The 23065-nt window shown below is 45.4% G+C and overlaps 1 protein-coding gene across 2 annotated transcripts in view; it reads left to right on the plus strand.

The window, feature by feature from the left end:
* The first annotated feature begins 628 nt into the window (after positions 1-628).
* NPR3 (natriuretic peptide receptor 3) overlaps positions 629-23065 on the plus strand; it is a 40791-nt gene continuing 18354 nt past the window's right edge. For both annotated transcript variants that reach the window (XM_061354728.1, XM_061354729.1), the window contains exons 1-3: positions 629-1543; positions 6189-6311; positions 10897-11063. In XM_061354728.1, the coding sequence (XP_061210712.1) occupies positions 838-1543; positions 6189-6311; positions 10897-11063 (996 nt within the window). In that variant the 5' untranslated portion in view covers positions 629-837. The remainder of the gene's footprint in view (positions 1544-6188; positions 6312-10896; positions 11064-23065) is intronic.

The raw sequence follows: 23065 nt of genomic DNA on the forward strand, positions 1-23065 counted from the left end.
GGCTGAGTTCAGGGACCCACTGCCATCTTCCCCTTAGGGTTCCAGAGACCGGGAGCACGGTCACCTTTTCAGGTGAGGAGATGGAAGCCGAGCAGCCCTGCTTGTGCCCTACCGCAGCGCCCCTGAGGGCGCTGCCTGCATCCCCCACTGCTGATGCTTCAAGCCCCTTTCCCCAAATCCCCCAGCCTTGCTGCGCACCGAGCCCTCGGGGATGCGGAGGGGAATCAAACGCGGCTTAAGCAGGCTGAAGCAACCCCAAAACATTAAACACATGAGAGTGCGATGGGTCCCTTTCCTCCCAGTTGCAGGGGCTCGCTTGGAGCGGAGGGCAGTGGCCGAGCAGGCGGTACACGCACACGCACACACTGCGGCGATAAGGGCTCCCCCCGCCCTGCGGTGCCGGCCGGCAGCAGAGGTGAGGGGGGGCGCGAGGGGGGGGGGGAGGCGGGCGCACGGCTGGGGCTCCTCCCTCCGCACAAACCCGGTCGCGCCCCTCGGGGCGTGCGGCAGCCGTCGCCGAACCGTGCTACTTAAGCGGGCGGGCGCAGCGCGGCAGCCCCGCGGGGGAATCCGGCGGGGGGGGCGGGCGGGGGAAGACGCTAGTACTAGCAGCAGCAGCAGCAGTAGTAGTAGTAATAGTACTAATAATCATAGTCTATAAGAGAACAAGACAAGCAGAGCCGAGATGCTCCGTCCGTAACCCGCAGGCGGGGACAGGTTGTGAACTCGCCAAACACCTGAGCAATAAAACACGACCGAACAATTTCGAGGCGGGAGGGGAAGGGAGGGGGGAAGAAAACTTTGCCGCAGCTCGGGCGTCTCGGGGGGGCGGGAGCGATGCCGCCCTGGCTACTCGGCAGCCTCTGCTGCGTGCTGGCGGCGCGGACGGCGCTGGGAGGCGGCTCCGCGGGAGCGGAGGAGGAGGAGGAGGAGAAGCTGATCCGGGTGCTGGTGCTGCTGCCGCAGGACGACTCCTACCTCTTCTCGCTGGGGCGGGTGCGTCCCGCCATCGAGTACGCGGTGCGGAGCCTGCGGGAGAGCGGCGCCGGGCTCCCTCCCGGCTACGCGTTCCAGCTCACCTACGAGGACTCGGCGTGCGGCAACCGCGCCCTGTTCAGCCTGGTGGACATGGTGGCCCTGCAGCACCGCCGCCCCGACCTGTTGCTGGGGCCCGTCTGCGAGTACGCGGCGGCGCCCGTAGCGCGGCTGGCGGCGCACTGGGACGTGCCCATGCTGTCGGCGGGAGCGCTGGCCGCGGGCTTCGGCGCCAAGGGCGGCGAGTACTCGCACCTCACCCGCGTCGCCCCTGCCTATGCCAAGATGGGCGAGATGCTGATGGCCCTATTCCGCCACCACCAGTGGAACCGGGCCACGCTGCTCTACAGCGACAGCAACCCCGAACGCAGCTGCTACTTCGCCATGGAGGGCGTCCATGTGGTCTTCCAAGAGGAGGCCTTCCACATGGCCGTGCACAGCTTCGACGAGAGCAGCCGGCACCTCGACATCGACGACGTTGTTCGCGCCCTGCAGACTGGCGAGAGGGGTGAGTGGTGGTGGATGCCTGGCTCGGCTCCGCGGTGGTGGATGGGGTCAAGGATGGGTGCTGGGGTGGTGGGAGCACTGCAGAGGGAAGATCCTGCGGGACTGGGGAGGCACGTGGGCCAGCATCCTTAGGCCAGGCATCCCCCAAAGGACAGGGACCAGCTGCCCTGAGTGAAAACTGCCCACAGAAGTCTATCACAGCTTTGCACCCCACCGCAAAGAGTGAGGCTCACCCTCAGGGACCACCCTGGGAGGGCTCTGTGGCATGGTAAGAAATGAGCTTTCTGCCAGAGGTCTGGGTTACCCAAAATCGCCTGCATCTGTGGAGCAGCAAATCAGTTGCTTATTCTCTGAAATGCACAGTCACTCTCTGTAGGTTCAAAGTCTAAGCAAAAATGTTTTCTTCTCACCCTGCTGTGTCTTGCAGCAGGGATCCTTTTCCCTGCTCCTGCTGTAGGAAGCCCTGTTGAGTACCTCATAAATAACAAATGCATTTAGGGGAAGTGGTCATTTCGGGGGATGTGTGGATGCAAAACCTGTGTGTGCAATAATATTGCCACCAACTGTTAGCAAAACACTGTAGAGATAAATGGCTTGTAAAACATCTTGGAAAGTCACCCGTGGGCTGGATGAACTGGTTTTGCATCATGAAGTAGTAAACCGCTCAGAGTGCTTTGGGATGTGCAGATTGTAGTTAGATGGGTTTTAAAGTGAGTTCGTGCTGAGCAATGTGTGGATACGTGGACAATTGAAAAGGCATTTTCTTTTAGAGGATTTTAGCAGCCGAGGGCTTCCCCACTAAGTTATTAAAATAAAAAGTGTGGACCAGGAGCAGGGAGCAGGATAGCATTGAAGAAATTCCTTAGCTGTTTTCTGAAGGAGGTGTAGGTGTGTGCAAAGTGCTTTGTACAATTTCTTCATCCCAGGTTACAGAATGTTAAAATAGCATCCAAATTGGACTGACAAAGATGATGCTGTGTGTGGCTGTCACAACTGGTGTTGGGTGCTGTAGGCTGCGGATGGAGTAACCTTGCGCTGCAGGTGTCGTTAACGCTGCTGTGAAATCCTTAATGTGCTCAGGAGTGTGTGGGAAATAACTGAGGACTGATAGCTTATGGCTTTTTAATTCTTCATTCACTGAAGCAGGTGATTAAAGTAGAACTTTCCTAGTAAGTGCCATGGGGGAAATATACTGCATGGGGACAAGGGAACGTGTGTAGGTGCTAGAGGAAACTGCTGTGTGGAGAAAGGTGCTTTTCTTTTCTAACCAGTGTAACTGGTGTCTGTGTGTGCTCAGCTTTCCTGATGCTAACAGCATAACAGCATGCTTACAGCAGGAAAAGACAGTATTCACCTTTAGCCATAGGGAGCTGTGGCTATGCAATGGTAACATGACTGATGGCTAAAGAGAGCCCTGCTCTTAAGTCTGCGCAGTCAGGAAAGAGAGGCTTGCTTTCAGCCTGGGCTTAGATGCTTGCTGAGATGAGACCTTTGGTCTTGCGTCAGTCTGTAACTTCCAAATGACTAAACAAAAGGAGTGCTCTGTCTTCTTTCCCCTCCTTGTGCCCTGTGGGCCCTTCAGCTGCCACTTGTGCCTTGTTTACTTGAAAGACTGACCCCAGGACTCTTGCTGGCATGTTCCTCCGCCTGAGGAGTGGTCCTGCTGCTCATGGCATCTTTCAGGTTGTCACAATATTTTAAAAGTCATATATCATGTGAAGGGTGCAGCGGGTGCTTTAGCTGACCAGGTGAGGTTTTCATGTCTCCTATGAACTTGTTGGAGGACCCCCAGTAGCGTATTAGGGCTTGTGAGCAACAAGACACTATCCAAAGCTCTTTCTAGGAGTGTTTTTGGTTGATTGATTGGTTTCCCACCAGTTTTTAAGGGCTGCGGTGACACTGTCCTTGGCTCTGACCCTGCATCTTCTGTGTTTACAGAGACTGCTGCTGTTGCTGCTCCCATCTGAATGTTTGGGTTTCCTTGAGATGCCTGAGTGGTGGTGGGCATTCAAGCAAATACAGGAGACCTGTGCAAAACTCTGCCAGGGCTGAGAAAGAAGCTGCCCCACCAGCTCACCCTTGGGGACGTGTGGCAGAGGCTGGCCCCATGGGCTAGGTTGCTGCTGACTGGGGGTTTGCACCAAGCTTTCGGTGGTCCTGGGGGTAGGGGCATGGTCAGCCATGCACCAGTGTTTGCCAGGGGCTGCCTGCTCAGTCCCTGGAGCCTCTGCAAAAGGGTCAAGTCTTGGAGCCACACCAAAATTGTGATGTAAAATATGATAATAAAAGTTAACCACTTCAATGAATTTCATTAGTAGCTCAAGCTGCTCTGCAGGCTCGTTTAGCCATGCTGCAGACTTGATGCTGTAGGCTCAGGTTTACCATAATGCTGTCCACAAGAGCTGGACTGTGCTTAAATGCATTCTGGCATAAGCACATACTGCAGGGGGTGTGTGTAGCAGAGGGAACGGGAATTAAACTGTCAAGTATTTGCAGGATGAGTCAATAATCCTAGTCAATAAATTCAGAATATTAGTATTAGAATTACTGTGGTCTACATGTATTATGCCAGAGGGAAAACATTATGTATGTGTTTGCATGCACACATTTGTATGTACACAATAGTAAGGTACAGATGCAGATTAAATAGACATAATTTACGTTTTTGGAAGATTGCAAGAGACATGCCCATATCTTATTTTCTTCAGAATCTTAAAATGTAATCTTAGCTCTCCTGCTGTGTTAAAAACCACATCCAAATAGTTAATATTACTTCCTTTACCTTCCTTTAGAGGCTTACAAAATATGCTTTAATATATTTTAAAGTAGGCTTACCCACACACACACTCTTTTCTTTATTCCTTTTTCTCAAGGTCTATTACTAGTGTTGTGGGAATCTCCTTGATTCCATCTCCAGTTTACAGCTTTATGAAAGATGTGAATTATAAAAGCAAAGTCAAGGGAGAATTGGGAGGACAAGGAAATGTTTCAAAAGGAAATCTCTCACCTAAACAGAAATTAGGATCAGTGAGACAAATTCATTCCTGATGTGCATCTGGAAAAGATTTGATGCAAATTTTAGTGTAAGAAATTCTTTTTTCTTCTTCTTTTCCTTCATGCTAATATACTTCACAATGGTCATGAAATATGTCTTGCTCTGTTGCTCTGGAAGTTATTATAGTGCTGCTATAATCAGTAAGGTAGAGCTATGCATGGTATAACTCTCCTGAAGTGTGGGGATGTACTGAACATGACTCACCCTGGCGGCTCATCTGGAGCTGTATGCCTGTGATGGCATCCAACCAGAAAAGTGATAGGAGAAGATTCATTGTGTGTGAAAAAGGTTTGGCCTGTTTGGCCTTTTGATTTCTTACAACAGCAAACACTTCTACTCAGAAAAGCTGAATGTGGTTTTGATTCAGTTTTATTGTTGGGTTCAAAATATTTGCGTACATTATTGTATCTTTTGAGCCCTGCCATGCGTGACGGTGTTCTTGGAAATGTGCACGCAATTGGTTTTGAATTACCATCCCAACAGGATCTCTTATGACTTTGCTGTAGGATATAGCCCCAGAGCGCACACTGGTACAATACTTTGCAGCTCCCTCTGATGTCAGTAGCTTCACAGCCACAGACTTGTGAACCTATAAAGAAGTTTATAGTGTAACATGCTCAGTGGGGGAGCTGTGTCACAACTGCTGAAGACCTCACCTTGAGTTTATGCTTTCCCTTTGCAGAGGGAAAGGTGCAAGGGGAGTAGTTGCCTCCTGCCCTCAGGTTAGGGAAGAGGCTTCTCAGCCACAGCTGTCACAAAGTGGATTGTGGTGCCCACATGGAACACACCTGTGGACTTGTAGGTCCTATTGTAGCAGCAAAGCCCCTGCTTAGCTCTTGGTCCTTTATAAACAAGTCTCTGTGGCATTTAATCTTGTAACCACCTTTAATCTTCACACTTAGAAAGCGGCATTTGCTTTTCCCATTTCTGAATATTAAGTGTCATTTCAGAGGTCGTTGACTAGGCTTACTGTATAGTCCCTGGGGAGAAAGTCACATTCTGAAGAGATTGTCCTTAGCTGCAGAAATGTTTCTCTCTGTTAATGGTAGAGAGGCAACAAATTCTACACCAGGTACTTAAATTTTAGATAGCTGAATTGTAGGCAAGATGACTCTACACCAAACTGTTAAATGGAAGGGAACTTAAAATGGTAATGCCATTGTATGACCTTAGTTCTTTATCTTGAGATTGTCTTAGGTAGTGTACTTCACTAAGTACTTTTAAGTGACACTTAGAAGTAACAACTGAGGCTTATGGTTGCAGTCAACTCCACAAATACATGCAGTTGAAGAACTTTGAAGCCAGAACTTACCACATGTTGGAGGGATAAAAAGAACTTGGGTCGCACACAGGCTCTATTTAATTATTTTCAGAGGAGACAAGGAAGGAGGAAGAAGCATCCATGTTTGGTACCTGTCTTCCATCAGCAGCTTGGGAAATGAGCTTTGTTTGCTATCTGTGTTGGCGTGTTTGTTGCAATACTGAGAGGACAGCTGGGGTCACTGTCTCCGGCAGCACTCATGCTTTAACAGCCTGTTCCCTGAAGTTCTTGAACTGCCTCTTATCTGTGTTCCTCATTTTCTTCCACCAGTTGTAATCATGTGTGCCAGCGGTGACACAATCAGGAACATCATGCTGGCTGCTCATAGGCAAGGAATGACCAATGGGGACTACGCTTTCTTCAATATTGAACTCTTCAACAGCTCATCATATGGTAATGTTCTTCCTTCCTGACCAACTATGTTACAAAATCTTGTGTAAGCCTGGTAATATTTTTAGATCTGTTAGGCTCAAAATATGCAGCACTGAGTCCCAAAATATTCCACTGTCTCTCCCTGCTGTTGCAGTTATCTTCCCCTGGGGCTCTGGTATTGCAAGTGAAAAAGAGCTGATGGCTATAGTTGCCACTGGTTGATCACAAGGTCCCAAAAACACTATAGGTGTTACTTGCTTAGTTGTAGGGGGAGCAGCACAAGATGAAGACAATGGTTATAGCAGCCAGGTGTGGGTACCCTGTGCTGTGGCATGTGTGCTCAGCTCTAGGTAGCTTGCACAATCCCCAGCTTGTCACTGTCACATCTCAGGGTATTCCTGGCTGCCCGTGGCCTGCGGTTCATGAAGGTGTCTGGAAAGAGGCACCAGCAATGGCCAGAGCCATGGGCAGCCACAGGGCCTGGGTCTCCAGAAGTCATCTCTGTGCCGGGGGATTCACATGTCTAATTTGTTTCAGCTTTCGATCAGAAACTGCATCAGCAAGAGTGTTCAGTAGTGTTGTGTTGAAAGCAAAGCACTGGATGGGACATAGCCTGTCCAGATTTACTAGAGTAGAGTGGGTAAAGGTGGCTGATTCCACGTCTGAGTAAAAAGGATCAGATTTGTCAATTTAAAATATGACTTTAAAATGTAAATTAAATACATTTGCATTTTGAAATGTCCCTACGTTCAATTACATTTGATATCATGGGATTGTGTGGCAGCGACTAAACCTGCTCTCAGCTGCTTACAGCTGTCTCAGTTAAAGTAATACTGATGTTTTTTGCTGCATTTTAAACAGCATCAGGTGGCTGAAGCTAAGGAGAGTTCATGCCTGGGAACTAGGTTTTGCTTAAGTGTCAACATGGCTTTTGAAAGGAGCACCCTCTTTTGCAGGTGCAGAGAAGATAATTTCCATCCTATGGGCTGCCTTAATTTATTCACTACAATGACAAATTCATTTAAAATTGAAAATCAAGTGGGAGTTGAGAAAGGAGGAAAACTTGGTTTTTTTTTCTTTCTTCTAAGCCTCAAAAAGTGAACCAATGGGAACAGCTGAATTCACAAGAGGATGATGTATTTTGTTTAAGAAATTAGATAATTGTGAGCTAAATTTTCTTTTGCATAAACTTTTTGTTACTCATCTACCATATTTAAGATCATTTTACAGTAAACAGTGATGATTGTTGAAGAGCTCAGTATGTATCTGTTTAAATTCGGAGATACAGATATGTACAGAAGTACAGGTGCTGCTCCATGTATTGTCTAGCTTAGCTAAAGAGGTTCCGAGTTTTGCCAGGTAGTAAGGACATCAGTTAAAAAAGTAAAAGATAAAGTTGCAGAATGAGATCAAAACCAGTGGTTTGAATCAAGGTTTTCTTTTTGTTGAGTTGAATTTGGAATGACTTTATCCTTTGTGGTGTAGGGAAAACCATTTGGCATTGCAGCCTTAATCAGAACCAGAGCAAAAAAGCTGAAGGTCTACCCTTGTCAGCAGTCACAAAACACTGAAGTTTTGGCGCTTCTGTAGACACTAGGAGCTTTGCAGGCTTGGCTTTACTAGAAATCACTGATCAAATAACCCCTCTGGCTGATGGCAGTGGCTCATTACTGCTGTGCTACTGCTGTGTTTCATCTCATAGAGTAGAAATGCATCAGAAGTGATTCACCTGGCCATAGGTACAAGTCTGTGTGTGAGGTGGGCCCCCTTTCGAGTCACAGGAGAGAAGCAGGTGCCCCTGGACAATGATTCACCTCATCTTCAGCTGTCCATAGTGTCTCAGATGAATCACCCCCTACAGCTGATGGTTTCCTTGCCTTGGCTGAAATGAGCTCAGGGTGACTACCTGGGAAGTACTGAAAACGTCTGAGACACTTCAGAGTTGCCCTTCCAGCTTTTCGCAACCCAGAAAGCCAACCGTATCCTGGGCTGTGTCAAAAGGAGCGTGACCAGCAGCAGGTCAAAGGAGGTGATCCTGCCCCTCTACTCTGCTCTTGTGAGACCTCACTTGGAGTATTGTGTGCAGTTCTGGTGTTCTCAACATAACAACATGGAGCTGTTAGAACAAGTCCAGAGGAGGGGCATGAGGATGATCCAGGGACTGGAGCACCTCCCATATGAAGATACACTGAGAAAGTTGGGGCTGTTCAGCCTGGAGAAGAGAAGGCTGCGTGGAGACCTCAGAGCAGCCTTCCAGTATCTGAAGTGGGGATATAAGGATGCTGGGGAGGGACTCTTCATTAGGGACTGTAGTGACAGGACAAGGGGTAATGGGTTAAAACTTAAACGGGGGAAGTTTAGATTGGATATAAGGAGGAAATTCTTTCCTATTAGGGTGGTGAGGCACTGGAATAGGTTGCCCAAGGAGGTTGTGAATGCTCCATCCCTGGCAGTGTTCAAGGCCAGGTTGGACGAGGGCTTGGGTGATAGTGTTTAGAGCGAGGTGTCCCTGCCCATGGCAGGGGGTTGGAACTTGATGATGTTAAGGTCCTTTCCAACCTTAAGTGTTCTATGATTCTAACTTCAGTCGCATAAGAACAGTGTTTGCAGGAGGTGGGAATGCTGCATTTTGGAATGATTTTGCTTTCAGGGATGGTATTTGCTAGGAGGTAGCGACAGTTATATGAGGCAGTGTGCAGTCCCCAGACTCAGCACACTGTCCCAGGAGGGACCGTGGTGTCACAGCTGATGTGGGGTTGGTGTCTGCAGTGATGCAGCCCCCAGTAGGCAGCACTTTGTCCCAACAGGGCAGTGCTGTGCCATCCTGGCGTGGGACCTCCATGCAATATCTGTTTGCCCCACCTTTGTGTGGGAGCCTCAGCACCATCCTCCTCTGCATCACAGGTCTTACTGCTTTTCCAAGGGATTAATAAAAACTGTCTGTCTTCTGATGTAGTGTAGTTAGAACATGGCATTTCCTGATGTTTCTAATAATTCCTTTAAACCTGTTTTTCTGTTTCTTTGTGGATGTGTTTTCCATGAAGAGTGAAACGACTGTGCATCAGAAGTTAACTTTTGTGCAGATGGTCATCACATGTGGAAAACAAGCATAAAGGAGAGATGTACTGAAATTCCCTTAAAATTCCTTGCTACCAGTGCCTGACAATAGTAGATTGTGTACCTTATAAAAGATGCAAAACCCAAGACTGGGTGTGATTGGAAGAGTGGCACTGTGCCGTGAAGGTCAGATGACCGTGTTGCAGTTTGCTGCTGCCCTCTGTTCTGAATGTTTTTAATTTTTCAGAAGAGCAGACACGCTAGATGCCAAAGCTGCAATAATGGCACGTAAGCACTGTGGCAAGAGGACCTCCCACAAAATAGTCCATGGAGGAATTTAAATACGTAAATTATTCTCGGAACGCTGTTATGCAAGTGGATGTATCGCTGCTCCCAGTGTCTGGGTTTTTATAAACAAGTATGCATACTGTCCAGGACAGAAACTTACGTTCTACCAACACTATAATTAGATGGGGAGAATATAGACCCCCCTGTCTATAATCCTTCTCGTTTTAACCTCCATTTGTAAATCAAAACTATAGCAAAGCCCCCTGTGCTGTAGTCTCTGCCGTGTTTCTTGAATACTGCACCTCTGAAATGCAGGTAACCACAGCTGGGGCAGAGGATTTCGGCTTTAAAGCTTGTGGCAGGACTTGTACCCTCTTGTGGGGAAGCTAGGAAGATGTCCTAGCTTACCATTGCCAGATGTGTATTTCTTCGTTTTCAAAAGCAGTAACAAGGGCAGGGTGCAAGCACTGAAGGGGATAGTGCTACCTCTGACACCAAAACTGGACAGTAGGATGTTAGCTGCTCTCCAGTGTTTTCATCAGGTCTGATAAATAAAGTCCTGGCATAAGTAATTTTGACCAGTTAAACTTTGTATTGGGAAAGAATAGCTCAGCTGATGCTGAGCTATGGTAAATAAGGCTTTCCTGGGGTAGAAAAGAGAGGTACAAGAGCTCAGGTGGTCCTGTGCCTCCCACCCTGTGCTGGGAGTGATAAGAGCTGTCCCAGGGCGAAAAGCAGCAGGAGGAAAGATTTGTCCTCCCAGAGAAGTGCAGGTCCTTTGTTCCTTCTCTTTGAGGAAGCGGAGCAATTCTCCAATTATGTTTATTGTCAAAAAAGAAAGAAAGTGATGATCATACTGTTGACTTTACTGATGCTTTTCTGACTGTCCAAGAGTGTTACTGATGGAGTGATGTGTAACAAATTTTGTGGTTGAATCCTTCCTCACTTAAATATCTTTGTGTTTGAGATCTGGCACATGTTTTTCAGTCAGAGATGTTTTCTTACACTTAGGCTTCATCCCACCCTTTAAAAATAAGCAAGCGCAGCATGGGAGTAAACTTGTCCATATGTTTTCAGGTTTACTTCCCAACAGCCATTCTTCCCTGCCTGGTTTCCTGCATGTCTTGGAGCAGGTTTAGTTCTGTCTTGTATTCTGCCATTTCCCCAAGGTGCAGTAGAGGGGTCTTCTGGGAGGAAAAATGAAGGCAACCCTGTAATAGTACCTCATTTGGAGTTGGAAATATTCTTGTTTTCCCTTTAGGAAATGGCTCTTGGAGAAGAGGAGACAAACATGACCTTGAAGCCAAGAAGGCATACTCATACCTCCAAACCGTCACTCTGCTGAGGACCGTGAAGCCTGAGTTTGAGAAGTTTTCCCTGGAGGTGAAAAGTTCTGTTCAGAAGCAAGGTCTGCATGAGGATGACTATGTAAGTACATGATGACAGGCTTCAGGTCTTAGCATCTTCAAAACCACACACCTAATTAAAGCAAAAGTAGCTGTGAGACCTTATCAGGACAGAATGATGTGTTTAGTTATAAAATCCTGCTGCTGCCTGTGTAATATCTTCTATGTATTTATTTCTTCTTTTCTTCTGGATAATGGAAATAGTGAAAATAGACTTGGTCTAGGTGCACCAGGTCTATACATCACCATCCATGACCAGTTGCACTGTGTTCATCCCCTTATTCATCAGCAGCAACACTGGAGAAAGGCAGATTGCCAGGTCGCTCTATGTCTCTTGCCAATCACTTCAACAGGCAAAAAAATCTGTATCATTCTTGTTTGGTTTCTCTCAATAATTTATTTTTTTTTAATAGAACTAGGTCTCAGAAAATTACTCTCTGTATTGCATCTGATGAAGCTTTTCTTGATCTGAATGAGAAAGGAAGTCTTATTTCTTAACCAAGCACATTTAGGTTGTCTCTAAAAATTGCTTTTGAGTTCCTGCTAAGCTAGTTTATTAGGCATCTTCACAGAAGTCTTCTATGAAAGTGAGAATGTACAGCACATACCTAAAAGGACTTCTGCATGCTGATACAAGCACTTTACAGAGAGTTAGCTTTCCTAATTATGGGGAGTAAACTTTTCAGATTCATTTGTAAAGAAAAGAGGCTTGAAGAGAGTTTGGTAAGTCTTTAACTGTAGGAAATGAGAGCTAGGAATTTATGCCTGAAACTCAAGAAAGCAACTCAACTTCCTCATTTGCCAGCTCTCACTTAGGCACCTATCTCATCTTTGCTTTAAGCAATGTGTCCCTCACAGGTGGAGGCACCTTCTTTCCTTCAAAACACAAGCGATAAACTTAAATTTGGTGTTAATGAATGACCTTTCCTGCAGTTCATTCCATAACCTCAGCCGTCTTCAGGAAACTGGTGCTTCTTAGAACTTGAATATATTTTATTTAGATATTTTACTTAAAATCATAGAATGGTTTGGGTTGGAAAGGACCTCAAAGCTCATCCAGTTCCAACCCCCTGCCATGGGCAGGAACATCTTCTGCTAGGTTGCTTCAAGCCCTGTCCAACCTGGCCTTGGACACTGCCAGGGATGGGGCAGCCACAACTCCTCTGGGCAGCACGTTCCAGTGCCTCACCACCCTGATCTAATCTAAATGTTAAGGTTGAATCACATTACTGACATGTCATTCCTGTGAATCTTTGAAAGTCTAGGCAGGCAGAAGTGGCCTTTTTTTTTCATTCTTTGAGTTACTGGATAAATCCCAACTGCTGATTTCAAGGTGCTGCTTTCTGAAGAACCTGCTAAATGAGATTTTAACAAGGCGTAAGACTGTAATTTGTGCTCTTCCTCCATTTTTGCCTCTATGTGCCCTTTTGCAGGTGTCAATTAATAAGATACATACCTTGAAAATCTGCCACATGCTTTACGTTGTGGTTTGTGAGAAATTTGAGTATCAAAAATCCAGGCACCCACAGTTTTGTCTGGGCAGCTTGATATTTCCCTGGATGAGAGGAGTGGTCTGCAGGTGGTTTTGGGACAGGCAGGGATATGCTTTGCTGTTCTTTAGGATGGGGACCCACTGAACCTTATGCAAGTTCAGTGTTGATAAACACTGGATAGATGCAAGAGCTGTTGTGGTCAAGCAGAATGCATGAGAAAGCAAATCCTCCCATGCCAGCAGATAGGAGATTTTGCAGACTAATGTTTGTCAGGGAGACTCCTTGCACAGCAGCGTCAGCACTGCCAGAAGGCCTCTTTTCTCTTTCCTCACTTCACGGTTGCTTGTGCAATCAGCCACCCATGCTGGCAGTGCTCCTGACTGTCCCAGGGCAACTGTGCAGGTGCCATGCCCCCTACTAATCCTTGACCACCTTCTGCCTGGCTCTGAGGGCTGCCTCTCCCTGTATCCTGCTCCCAGATGTGATCCAGAGCTTTTCATCTTGCTCCAACCACTCCCTCACAAAACCATCACCCTTTGCTGGGACCAGGCAGTAACATGGGGCCCTCTTGCTGCTGCTGCTTCTCCTGCTTCTCTTCCCACTTTTCCTTTCCCACCTGGCTTTCTGCACCCTTCCCAGTCTCTCTATGTTGTGGCACCTACCACAGCTTCTTGCTATCAGTCCTCATGGGAAGCTAATGATGGAGGCCATAGGGATCTGGGTTTCCCTGTGGAGCAGCTACAGATCATGGGAAGAAGGTCTGGTTTCAAATGCAGGGTGTCCTGGTATTACACGAATGCTTCATTCACATAGATTTCAGCAGAGCCTCCCCTACCTGCTTTTTCTCATCCTCCTAACCCTATAGGAAAATAAAATCTCTTTAAGAGGAGTACCCTAGGATTGAATATATGAAAAGCCATTAGCTGCGTTACCTCATTAACAGTGTGTGAATTTTAACTACCTGCCTTGCTTTTCATCATTTATGATGAATTTTACAGTTCCCCGCTTTGGCCAGTGGGAAAGAGATACTGCCTATTCCTTTAACTGATTGCCCTGCTCCTGTGTTCAGAGCAGAAGCATTTTAGGGCAGTCTTCAGGCTTAAAAAAAATAAAAAATTAAAAAATAATGGGGAAAACCAAAAAACCAAAGTGAGGGCCAGTTCCTTCCTCTCTGAGAGGTATGTGGGCAGTGGGCATGTCACTAACAGCGCATCTTTTGGCAGCATGGGAAGAAAGCAGCATTTTTGGCCTGGGCACATGCTAAGTAAGGCTGTGTCCCAGAAGGGAAGCTTAGGAGGAGATGTCCTTGAGCTGTGGGGGTGGGAAGCCACAGAGGTGGATTTTTCCATGCTGGATTCTGCTCCTGAAAACAAAAAATAGGCAGAAAGAATAGATAGTGGTACAGTCCATCTCAAGTCCTGTCCACGGGTGTTGAAATGTAATCCTCATCCTTTTCTGCAAGCTGTGTACCAGGAGGATAAACTCAGGGAGGTTTGGATTTGAAGCATTCAGTGTTTCTACTTCTCTGTGTGGATTTTTCCAATGTCATGGGAAAATGGGGCCCCAGGTCTGTGGTCTAAATTATCTCTCTTTGACCCTAACTCAAACAAAAGTCGTTAATGCTGCCATTTTGTCCTGGCCTCTTACCAGCACTAATCCTGAAGGCATTATTATCTACCAAAAAAGAATACCATAAAAATGGAAAATAAGCAGATGACAGAAGGAAAGATAAGGGAGACAAAAAGGGCAAAGTCCTAAAGCAGCAGCTATCCAGTTGCCAGATGGAGAACACATATGGCCCTGGGAGGAGTAACGGGTCAAAGAGTGTTGGCCATCTTCATGTCCAGCTGTGAGATTACACAGAAAAGAGAAAAATCTGTTATGGGTACATCTTTACAAGTTCAGGAAATGCTGTTGTTTCTGCATGTGTGTTATGCTGTGGAAGTAGGGAAGGTGGGAAAAACTTGTCCCTTGTGAGTGAGCTATAAAGCGTAGAATTTCTCTTACTCCTCTCTCTCTTGTAAAGGTATCTCTCTTGTAAAGCAAAAAGTTCCCTTAAGCTTCAGAAATTAAGAGTGGCAGAGAGGTTCTGAGAAACCAGCTTGTGTTTGGATAGGTAGTAGTTGCATAGGGTGGGGCTAAAAATGATGATGTTCCCTGTCTGCAATGTCCCATTGCAACATCCCATTGCAACAGCTGCCTGAGTCCATTAGCAAATATTACTACTTTGCTTGGTCACCACTTCCAGAGTCTGAAAGCAGTTACTGTCCTGTTAATGTAACCGGAAGAACTGTGGGCTGAAGCCTCAGATGTGCTCAGCCCTTGTTTCAACACTCAGTAGTGTCATGACTTTTGTTCAAGAGCCAACTCTAGTTCTGTAGAAGGTCTGACCATTTTATTTAGTGCCTACCTGGAGACAGACTTCTCTGATAAAGCAAACTTTTCTGGTGTAGGAACAGGCTGAGAGCTGGGGAAAACTCCCAGGAGACCTTCAGTACCTAAAGGGGGCTACAGGAAAGCTTGAGAGTGGCTTTTTACAAGGCTGTGTAGTAACAGGACAAGGGGGAATGGGTTTAAACTGACAGAGAGGAGATTGAGGTAAGCTCTTAGGCACAAGTTCTTCCCTGTGAGGGTGCTGAGGCCCTGGCACATGTTGACCAGAGGAGTTGTGGCTGCCCCATCCCTGACAGTGTTCAAGGCCACGTTGGATGGGGCTTTGAGCAACCTGGTTTAGAGGAAGGTATCCCTGCCCAAGGCAGGAAATTGGAACTGGATGAGCTTTAAGTTCCCTTCCAACACAAACCATTCTGTGATTCTATGATAAAATAGCCAAAAAAAGAGAATTTATTTTCAAATTTGGGATTCAGGCATAAGGACAGTAGAATCATTTTAATGCTATTACACAGATTATAGGAGTTTTCTCACTTCTGTAATGTTAATACTTTACCAAGACATTAACAGCAACGTGTCCTGGTCTCTATAAATTAGTTGAGATCCTTGGTTTAATTGCAAAATACAGGCCTAGCTCTGCTTGCAGACTTACAGCCTAGATGAAGCAGACAGCAATGGGTATTGAATGCATTTACCTGAAGGAAGAATTTGAAACTGTCCCTGAACTGGTGTGTGAATAAGTCCCAACAGATACTCTAGTTAAAAATGTTTATGAATAAATAGTGTTTCAGTTAAAGTAGATGCATAAGCCATTTTTATTAAATAATGCCGAACACTTAATGAATTGGTGGTAAGCTGCAGTTGGGAAGCTCTTAATGCACCTTCTGTTCCTGACTCAGGCTTAGAATTCAATAAATGCTTTTTTTTATGTCCTACCTAGTATTCTGAGCTGGGATGATTTTACAGCATGGTGTATTTGCTCTTCTGAGGTTACAGACCACCCATGGCTTGGTTTTTTTTTTTTTTCTTATTTAAAGGCTGAAAATGTGACTAATTAAACAAATAGTTCTGCTGTGTTAATTACATGACAGCATTGTTCACGAGGTGGATATGTGGATTTTTACCCTACCCACAGCCCTTTTCACACTGAAAAATGAGCAGCAAGAGAAGAGAGCTTGAGCCCAATTTGCCTGCAAAGTTATCTCAGTGAAAGAATGAGCTACATAGATTAACTACATCAGTGAAATGCTACTACCTATTAGAAAGGGCAGTTCTGTTTTATTGAGCATTTTTAGCCCTTTGAAATGAGAAATGGTGCCCATAAGAACTCCAACAGTTCAAACTCCAACAGTTAACTACAAAAGCTATGTGGGAGGTAGCTGTGCTCATAAAGTTTATCATCTCATCCATAACATCCGTGCCAGACTCTTCCTTGTGTGTATGCCTTACGTCAGCCTTTTAATTAGGATTGTACACCAGCTAAGATAAGGGTTGGGAGAAGTGAGCAATTCAGTCATGTCACTGTGAGAGATGCTGAAAATGTAATGTATTCAGCAGTGTAAGGTCCCACTTGTCTTTCTTCAGGCACAGGCAGGAAAGACTAATGACAGGCAGGCTTTTGTGTCTCTTCTGACTGCACCAGGATGGGAGTTTTGGGGAGATTCAATAAAAAAGAAAACCCTCAACAAAAAAAGCCCTGCCCGGGAATAATTTGTTCAACTGAATAGGTCTATTCAGCCGCTGGAGTGCTTTGCTAATTGTGTTCAGAAGAATAAAAGCAAACCACAAGCTCCTTTCAGCAGCCAGAAAAAATGGGTTCACATGCCAGCTTATTAGCAAGATGAATTCTATTAGTAAAACATATTTAGGATTTTCGCGACCTTCACCCCTTGGAATTAATGAGAGTTTCTTGGTTTCTATGAGAGCACTGTTGAAATCTGGACTGCTAAATTCGGTGAATACAGCAGACACTTCTTTTTTTTGCTGAAGTTAATGCTTTCTCAGTGATATGAAAGACAAGTGTCTTCCACACTGGGGTCTTAGGCAAACTGGAGTGTAACAGTATGCCATTTGCCATTAACAGTTGTCATAAAAGACAGTAAAAGAAATAAATTATTCTTCTCTCTTGCAGAGGTTTTCTGTTTAGTTTTTCTAGCCTGTCTAAGCATAATTTTGAAGCTGCCTTAAACCATGGCAGCTTCAAAATTAGATACTATTAGATAGCATAAAACCGTAGGTGTGTCTGAAAATAGTAACATCTGAACTCTTTGGGAATGTAAAAGTTTAGAATTGATGTTCACATATGTGTTGTATATTTTCTATAGCCCCATGTTTTCACTTGGGTTTCACAGATATGCACATTCCACTTTACTAAACAGACACTCAGACATTTATGGGCAAGGCACTCTCCCTTTGAAGTTACTTACTAGAAATACACCTTATTTTCCAATAATAAAGTGTGAAAAATACACCTTCCAATAATCTGGTTTTGGTTTTAATGCCTCTCCATGCCATTTGCATTGCTAATGATCCAAAAGGTAATTTATCCCATTAAGGTATTCTTTTTATGTAAATTAAGAGGATTTTTTGACACTGGTGTTACATGGCCCTCAGGTTTGGCTCAGAAGTGTGAATGAAGGCAAGAGGAGACTATGTATCTTATTTTGCTCAAAATGACACTTGACAAATGAAAGGTGTTTATGAAATGAAAGCTGGCTTACTTGTAGCTAATACCTTCTCCTACAAGCCTTATTCCCTGAGTAGCTTATGAAAATAACACTCAGTTGAACATTTCCTTTTTAGCTGTTAAAAACCTCTCAGCTCAACAATGCATGAAGCAGGAGGTTTGGCTGAGCCTGTCCCATGTCAGGATGTTGTTGCAGCCAGCAGCAGTGTCCTGGGCAGGCAGCTGGAATCCGTTTTCTCATGGGAGTAGTGTTCTTGCTGAATAGCCTGGTGGGATGCTCCAGTTTCAGTACTGTGGGTGCTGCGGAGGGTTCACCTGTGCTGGCAGCCTTATGTTGCGATAACACAGACTGGGTTAAGAGTTCAGTGTTTGAAATTTGGGTGAGCCAAACAATTTAATTGGAGGGTGGCAGGGGTTGGGGGAAGGAGACATGTTTTGTTTTCTTTAGGGGCATAAAGGGAGGACAGTTATTCAGGGCCAGAAATGCTTATTCCTTGTTGGAGAGCTCCAGGGCAGAAGAGCTGTTGCCTCCATAGATGGCTGTCCTGCACTGAGATGATTGAGGAAAGCTTTCCTGTGCCCATTTGAGCTATTCAGATGGTGAAGGTGATCCTGAATTATAGCAGGGCAAGGTCTATATGACACTGGGGTGACAAGTCTTAGTAAAAGAACAGTATAGGTGGCAATCAGTAACACCTCAAGTGATCACATGGCTGGAGCACCACTCATATGAAGGCAGGTTGAGAAAGTTTGGCTTGTTCAGGGCTTTGGGGAGACTTGTAGCAGCCTTCCAGTGACTAAAGGGGCCTACAAGGACTCTGGAGAGGGGCCTCTCAGCTCAACAATGCATGAAGCAGGAGGTTTGGCTGAGCCTGTCCCATGTCAGGATGTTGTTGCAGCCAGCAGCAGTGTCCTGGGCAGGCAGCTGGAATCCGTTTTCTCATGGGAGTAGTGTTCTTGCTGAATAGCCTGGTGGGATGCTCCAGTTTCAGTACTGTGGGTGCTGCGGAGGGTTCACCTGTGCTGGCAGCCTTATGTTGCGATAACACAGACTGGGTTAAGAGTTCAGTGTTTGAAATTTGGGTGAGCCAAACAATTTAATTGGAGGGTGGCAGGGGTTGGGGGAAGGAGACATGTTTTGTTTTCTTTAGGGGCATAAAGGGAGGACAGTTATTCAGGGCCAGAAATGCTTATTCCTTGTTGGAGAGCTCCAGGGCAGAAGAGCTGTTGCCTCCATAGATGGCTGTCCTGCACTGAGATGATTGAGGAAAGCTTTCCTGTGCCCATTTGAGCTATTCAGATGGTGAAGGTGATCCTGAATTATAGCAGGGCAAGGTCTATATGACACTGGGGTGACAAGTCTTAGTAAAAGAACAGTATAGGTGGCAATCAGTAACACCTCGAGTGATCACATGGCTGGAGCACCACTCATATGAAGGCAGGTTGAGAAAGTTTGGCTTGTTCAGGGCTTTGGGGAGACTTGTAGCAGCCTTCCAGTGACTAAAGGGGCCTACAAGGACTCTGGAGAGGGGCTTTCTACAAAGGCATGTAGGATGTGATAAGGGAGAATGGCTTTAAACTGAAAGAGAGTAGATTTAGCTTATATATTAGGAAGAAGTTCTTCACTATGAGGGTGGTGAGAATGGAAGAGTTTGCTCCAGGAAGCTGGGTCTGCCCCATCCCTGGCAGTCTTCAAAGCTTGGATGGGGCTTTGAGCAACCTGGTCTAGTGGAAGGTGTCCCTGCCTGTGACAGGGGGCTTAGAAATAGATGATCTTTAAGGTCCATTCAAACCCCAAACATTCTGTCATTCTATGAAGTCTGTTATCTCTTTCTTCATTAGTGCGTTAATTTCTTATGGCTGAGTGCTGGGAAGTGAACGTAGCTCTTGAGAAAGACTCGCTCTCCAGAGGGACGAATCTTCTAAAAGGAGGGCGTACTGGCATAGTGGGTGAGTCAAGTCACTCAGGTGTATGAGTGTTCGCAGAGCAAATGCAGGCAGCAGGGCTCGGGTGTGCTCCACCTGGGCTGTGGGAGGTCACTGTACCATGCTTACAGCTCTGATCTTTATTTCAGTGGCTATTTAGCAATTTGTCTAATGCAGAGAGTTTAATGTAGTCAGTCCATGAGTATGGGCTGCGTGGATAAAGGTGGCGGTGTTCTTGTGCACACTGGGAGCCATAGGAGCCCACAGGAGGATAATCCTGACTTTCCTTCTCTTTAGTAGATATTCTTTTCATTAGGAAGAGAAGCCTGAGACCAAATCAAAAGGTCTAATCTGTTCTGAGAAGAACCAATGTATCATGGCAGATTGAAAAGACAAAGACTGTCTATGTCCCAATGCAAATGAGTAAGAGGGGCATGAGAACTGTGAGCGGGACAATGAGAGGAGGGTAGGTGAGGAGCTCCGGGTGCCCTTTGGAACTAGCTGGGAACAAGGCAACATTCAGTAGGCAAGAGGGCATTTACATTTGATGGGACACATGTTTGTACAATTCATCCAGTTAGCCTACCAGGCTGCAGATTACAAAACACTTAGAAAGCAAAATCAAGCAGAATCTTGGGGATCAGACAGCAAGGAAGCAAGAAGCTGTAAGAGTGAGGTTTTAGCCTTTTGGAGAGGCTGTAAATTCTCATATTTTAAGCTGTTAATTACCGTGCTGGTGCTGGAGGGCGGGTGGACACATTCCGAGTGTGTGGCTGGAACGTTACTGCCTGCTGACGGGGACACATAAATACCTTCAGATACAGCTGCTGCATCTCTCCTTTCCATGCTAGTGGGATCCTTGCAGGTATGCCAGCGAAGGAACGGTTAATTAGCCAGCTTAACACGTTTAATCCAGTATCCAGAAAGCAAATAACAAAACCAAGTAATTATTTTTTTAATTATTTGCAATGGAAGCATGATTAATAGCAGCCTGAGGGTTTGCACTAGTTCCATGCCATTAAGGTTTACAAGTTTGTATTCCCATTTACCCTGGTATTTAATAAAAACATAATTTGTCATGGCAACCTCAGCCTCAGCTGGGCAAATTATTTACTCCCAGCCCAGAGGTAGCCCAGGTTGTGGCAGGTCATCCCTCTCCCCTAGCACCTGAGTTTCAGCTCCCCAGTGCACCCCAGGATGCCCTGCGTACAGTTTAGGGAAGGGTGGAGTTCAGATTCACTGAAACTGGGGATTTTATCCTGAATTTCTCTCATGCTAGCACAGCAGTTGTAGCCCCAGGGCTTTTAGATGAAAAGGAGTGGCTCACTGTGGGGGTTTTGTGAAGACTTGACTGCACCTCCATGCAGCGGGGAGTTGGTTGGCTGCCTGCACAAGAGTAAGGGGGTCACATCCATCCCTCATTCTTCACCTGCTTAGGTGGCAAGGGTGAGGCTGGCTGCTGGTGCTTATGAATGGGTTTGTGTGCCTAATTTTTGCCTGGTACTGTGTAAGAAGTTTGGGTGACTAATCCCAGCTCTGAGCACACTTTTGAACTAAGCACCACTTTTGGCTGTGCCTAAGTCGTTTGTTTTTATCCAGCTGTTAAGACTGTATGTAAAGCAAAAGCTCTGCTGGGTTGCCTTTGCAAACCTGCTGCAAAGCAGAAATCAGATGGTCCATTTATCAGATGGATCCTTTTTGCCCCACCAAAGATTTCACCAGCCCACCCCCATACTGTTTACTAACCAGCTAGTGTAGCACAAGTAAATTCGAACAGATGAGTTTTCTCCACAGTACTAAAGCAATTTTTTTTTTTTCTCTTGAGTTTTGCGTGAGAACTGATGTGATCTTGACAGTTTTTAATAGAGAATTCTTTTTGTGTGATTTTTGTGGTTTGGTGATAAAAATCCAGAATCCAAAACAATTGCACATTGTACAAGGGTAAACATTTAACAAAATATGTCCTTCCTGTTTGTCCTAGCTCTGCATTTATTTAAACCAGTTGACTTATTTTAGCAGGTGGAACAGATTTTTTCAGATGAGTGACTGTCCTCTTGAAAACTGAAATATGTTCCTGCTTGAAAAACAAACTTGCAAACTTTCTGGGTGACATTTGAAACTTAATATCTAACGAAAGCAGTGGGTTTGGGCTTTTTTGTTACTAGGTATATATATATGCAGTTAAACTGTTGCAACTGTTGCATGATGCTAACTTAAAATGTAAACATTCATTACAACTGTATAACAGGTTAGTACAAGAGTACTAATGGGGTCTTTAGAAATATGTTTTCATTTCTGTGTGTTCAGTTGAAAAGAGGAACTTCTTCAGTATCTCTTGTGTTTCACCATACTAGAATTATGGTTTCTGAACACAGTTTTGTAACTCATCACATGAATGGCCACGTAGTTTGTTAGAAGATAGGAAATCCTAAAAAGGCAGTTCATTTTTAATTGCAGCTATTCCTTTAATAGTTAAGATCCATTCAGTACACAAGCAACGATAATACAGTGCTGTGTGCTAGAGATCCTTTGCATTAGTCACTTATCTCAAATTAGCAATGTATAATGAACATGGGGATTGTGCCTTGACTGCAGGAGCATATTAATACATTCTCTGATTCTTTTTCCTTGATAGGTGGCCTGAAGCCCTTTAGGGATAATTTACACAGGCAAATAGTATGTATGTAAAATATACATGAAGGAAAAATTCCTGTAAATTAATATTGTTATGTAGTAGTTCGCTTCTGATTCAAAACAATGCTGTTCCTTAGCTACATTGATGGCATTCTTTGAGAACAGTGTTAAAAGCTAATACAGGAACCAAAACCACAGAGGGGTAAAATGGCTGGTACCAACTTGAGCATGTTGAGCAGAGCTAGGAATAAATTCCACATACGTTTGCAGGTGGAAAGTCTGGTCCCAGATGTGCTCCCCTTTCCTAGAGCAGGGCAATTTTCAGCTCATCCCCCTCCTGCTTTGGCCACACTCTTTTAAGTCTGGGGAGCATGCTAGGACCTGGAGATGTCAGGTCATGGATTTGGCCCAAAGCTTGGCAAATCAGCGACAGTAAAAGCCCCTTGACGTGCGCTGACTGTGGGTAAGGCTCTAAATCTGCTGAGGTGGCGATTCCTGTGTTCTGTGTGTAATGGAAGGAGCAAGTTTTGGCTGTATCTTGGAAGTTTTCTGCCTGCCCTGCTGGCAGTGGGCACTAGGAGTTTAAAGCTGATTTCTAGATAATCACAGGAGAGTGTTGCAAGCAATAAACAAACACAAAATAAGCAGCTTTTGAAGGCAGTGGGATGGAAGGGTGCCTCCGTGCCCTTGCATCAGTTGTCGCTGTGCCCTGTCAAGTTTTAGCTGGCATTTCACAGTCCATCTCCCTTGATGCCTTGAATTGAATAGGTTTCTGCTTCAATTCATCTTTAAGACAAAAGAGCAACTTGTGTCTGCCCCAGCAGAATGACAGTGTGTAAATCTATCATTTTTTCAAAAATAGGATATTAAGAAAAAACAAGGAAGAGAACATGA

This window comes from Neopsephotus bourkii, unplaced genomic scaffold (assembly GCF_033783945.1).
Source record: "Neopsephotus bourkii isolate Nb327-2 ecotype Australia unplaced genomic scaffold, CSIRO-AGI_Nbou_v1 NB_744, whole genome shotgun sequence".
NCBI lineage: Eukaryota > Metazoa > Chordata > Aves > Psittaciformes > Psittacidae > Neopsephotus > Neopsephotus bourkii.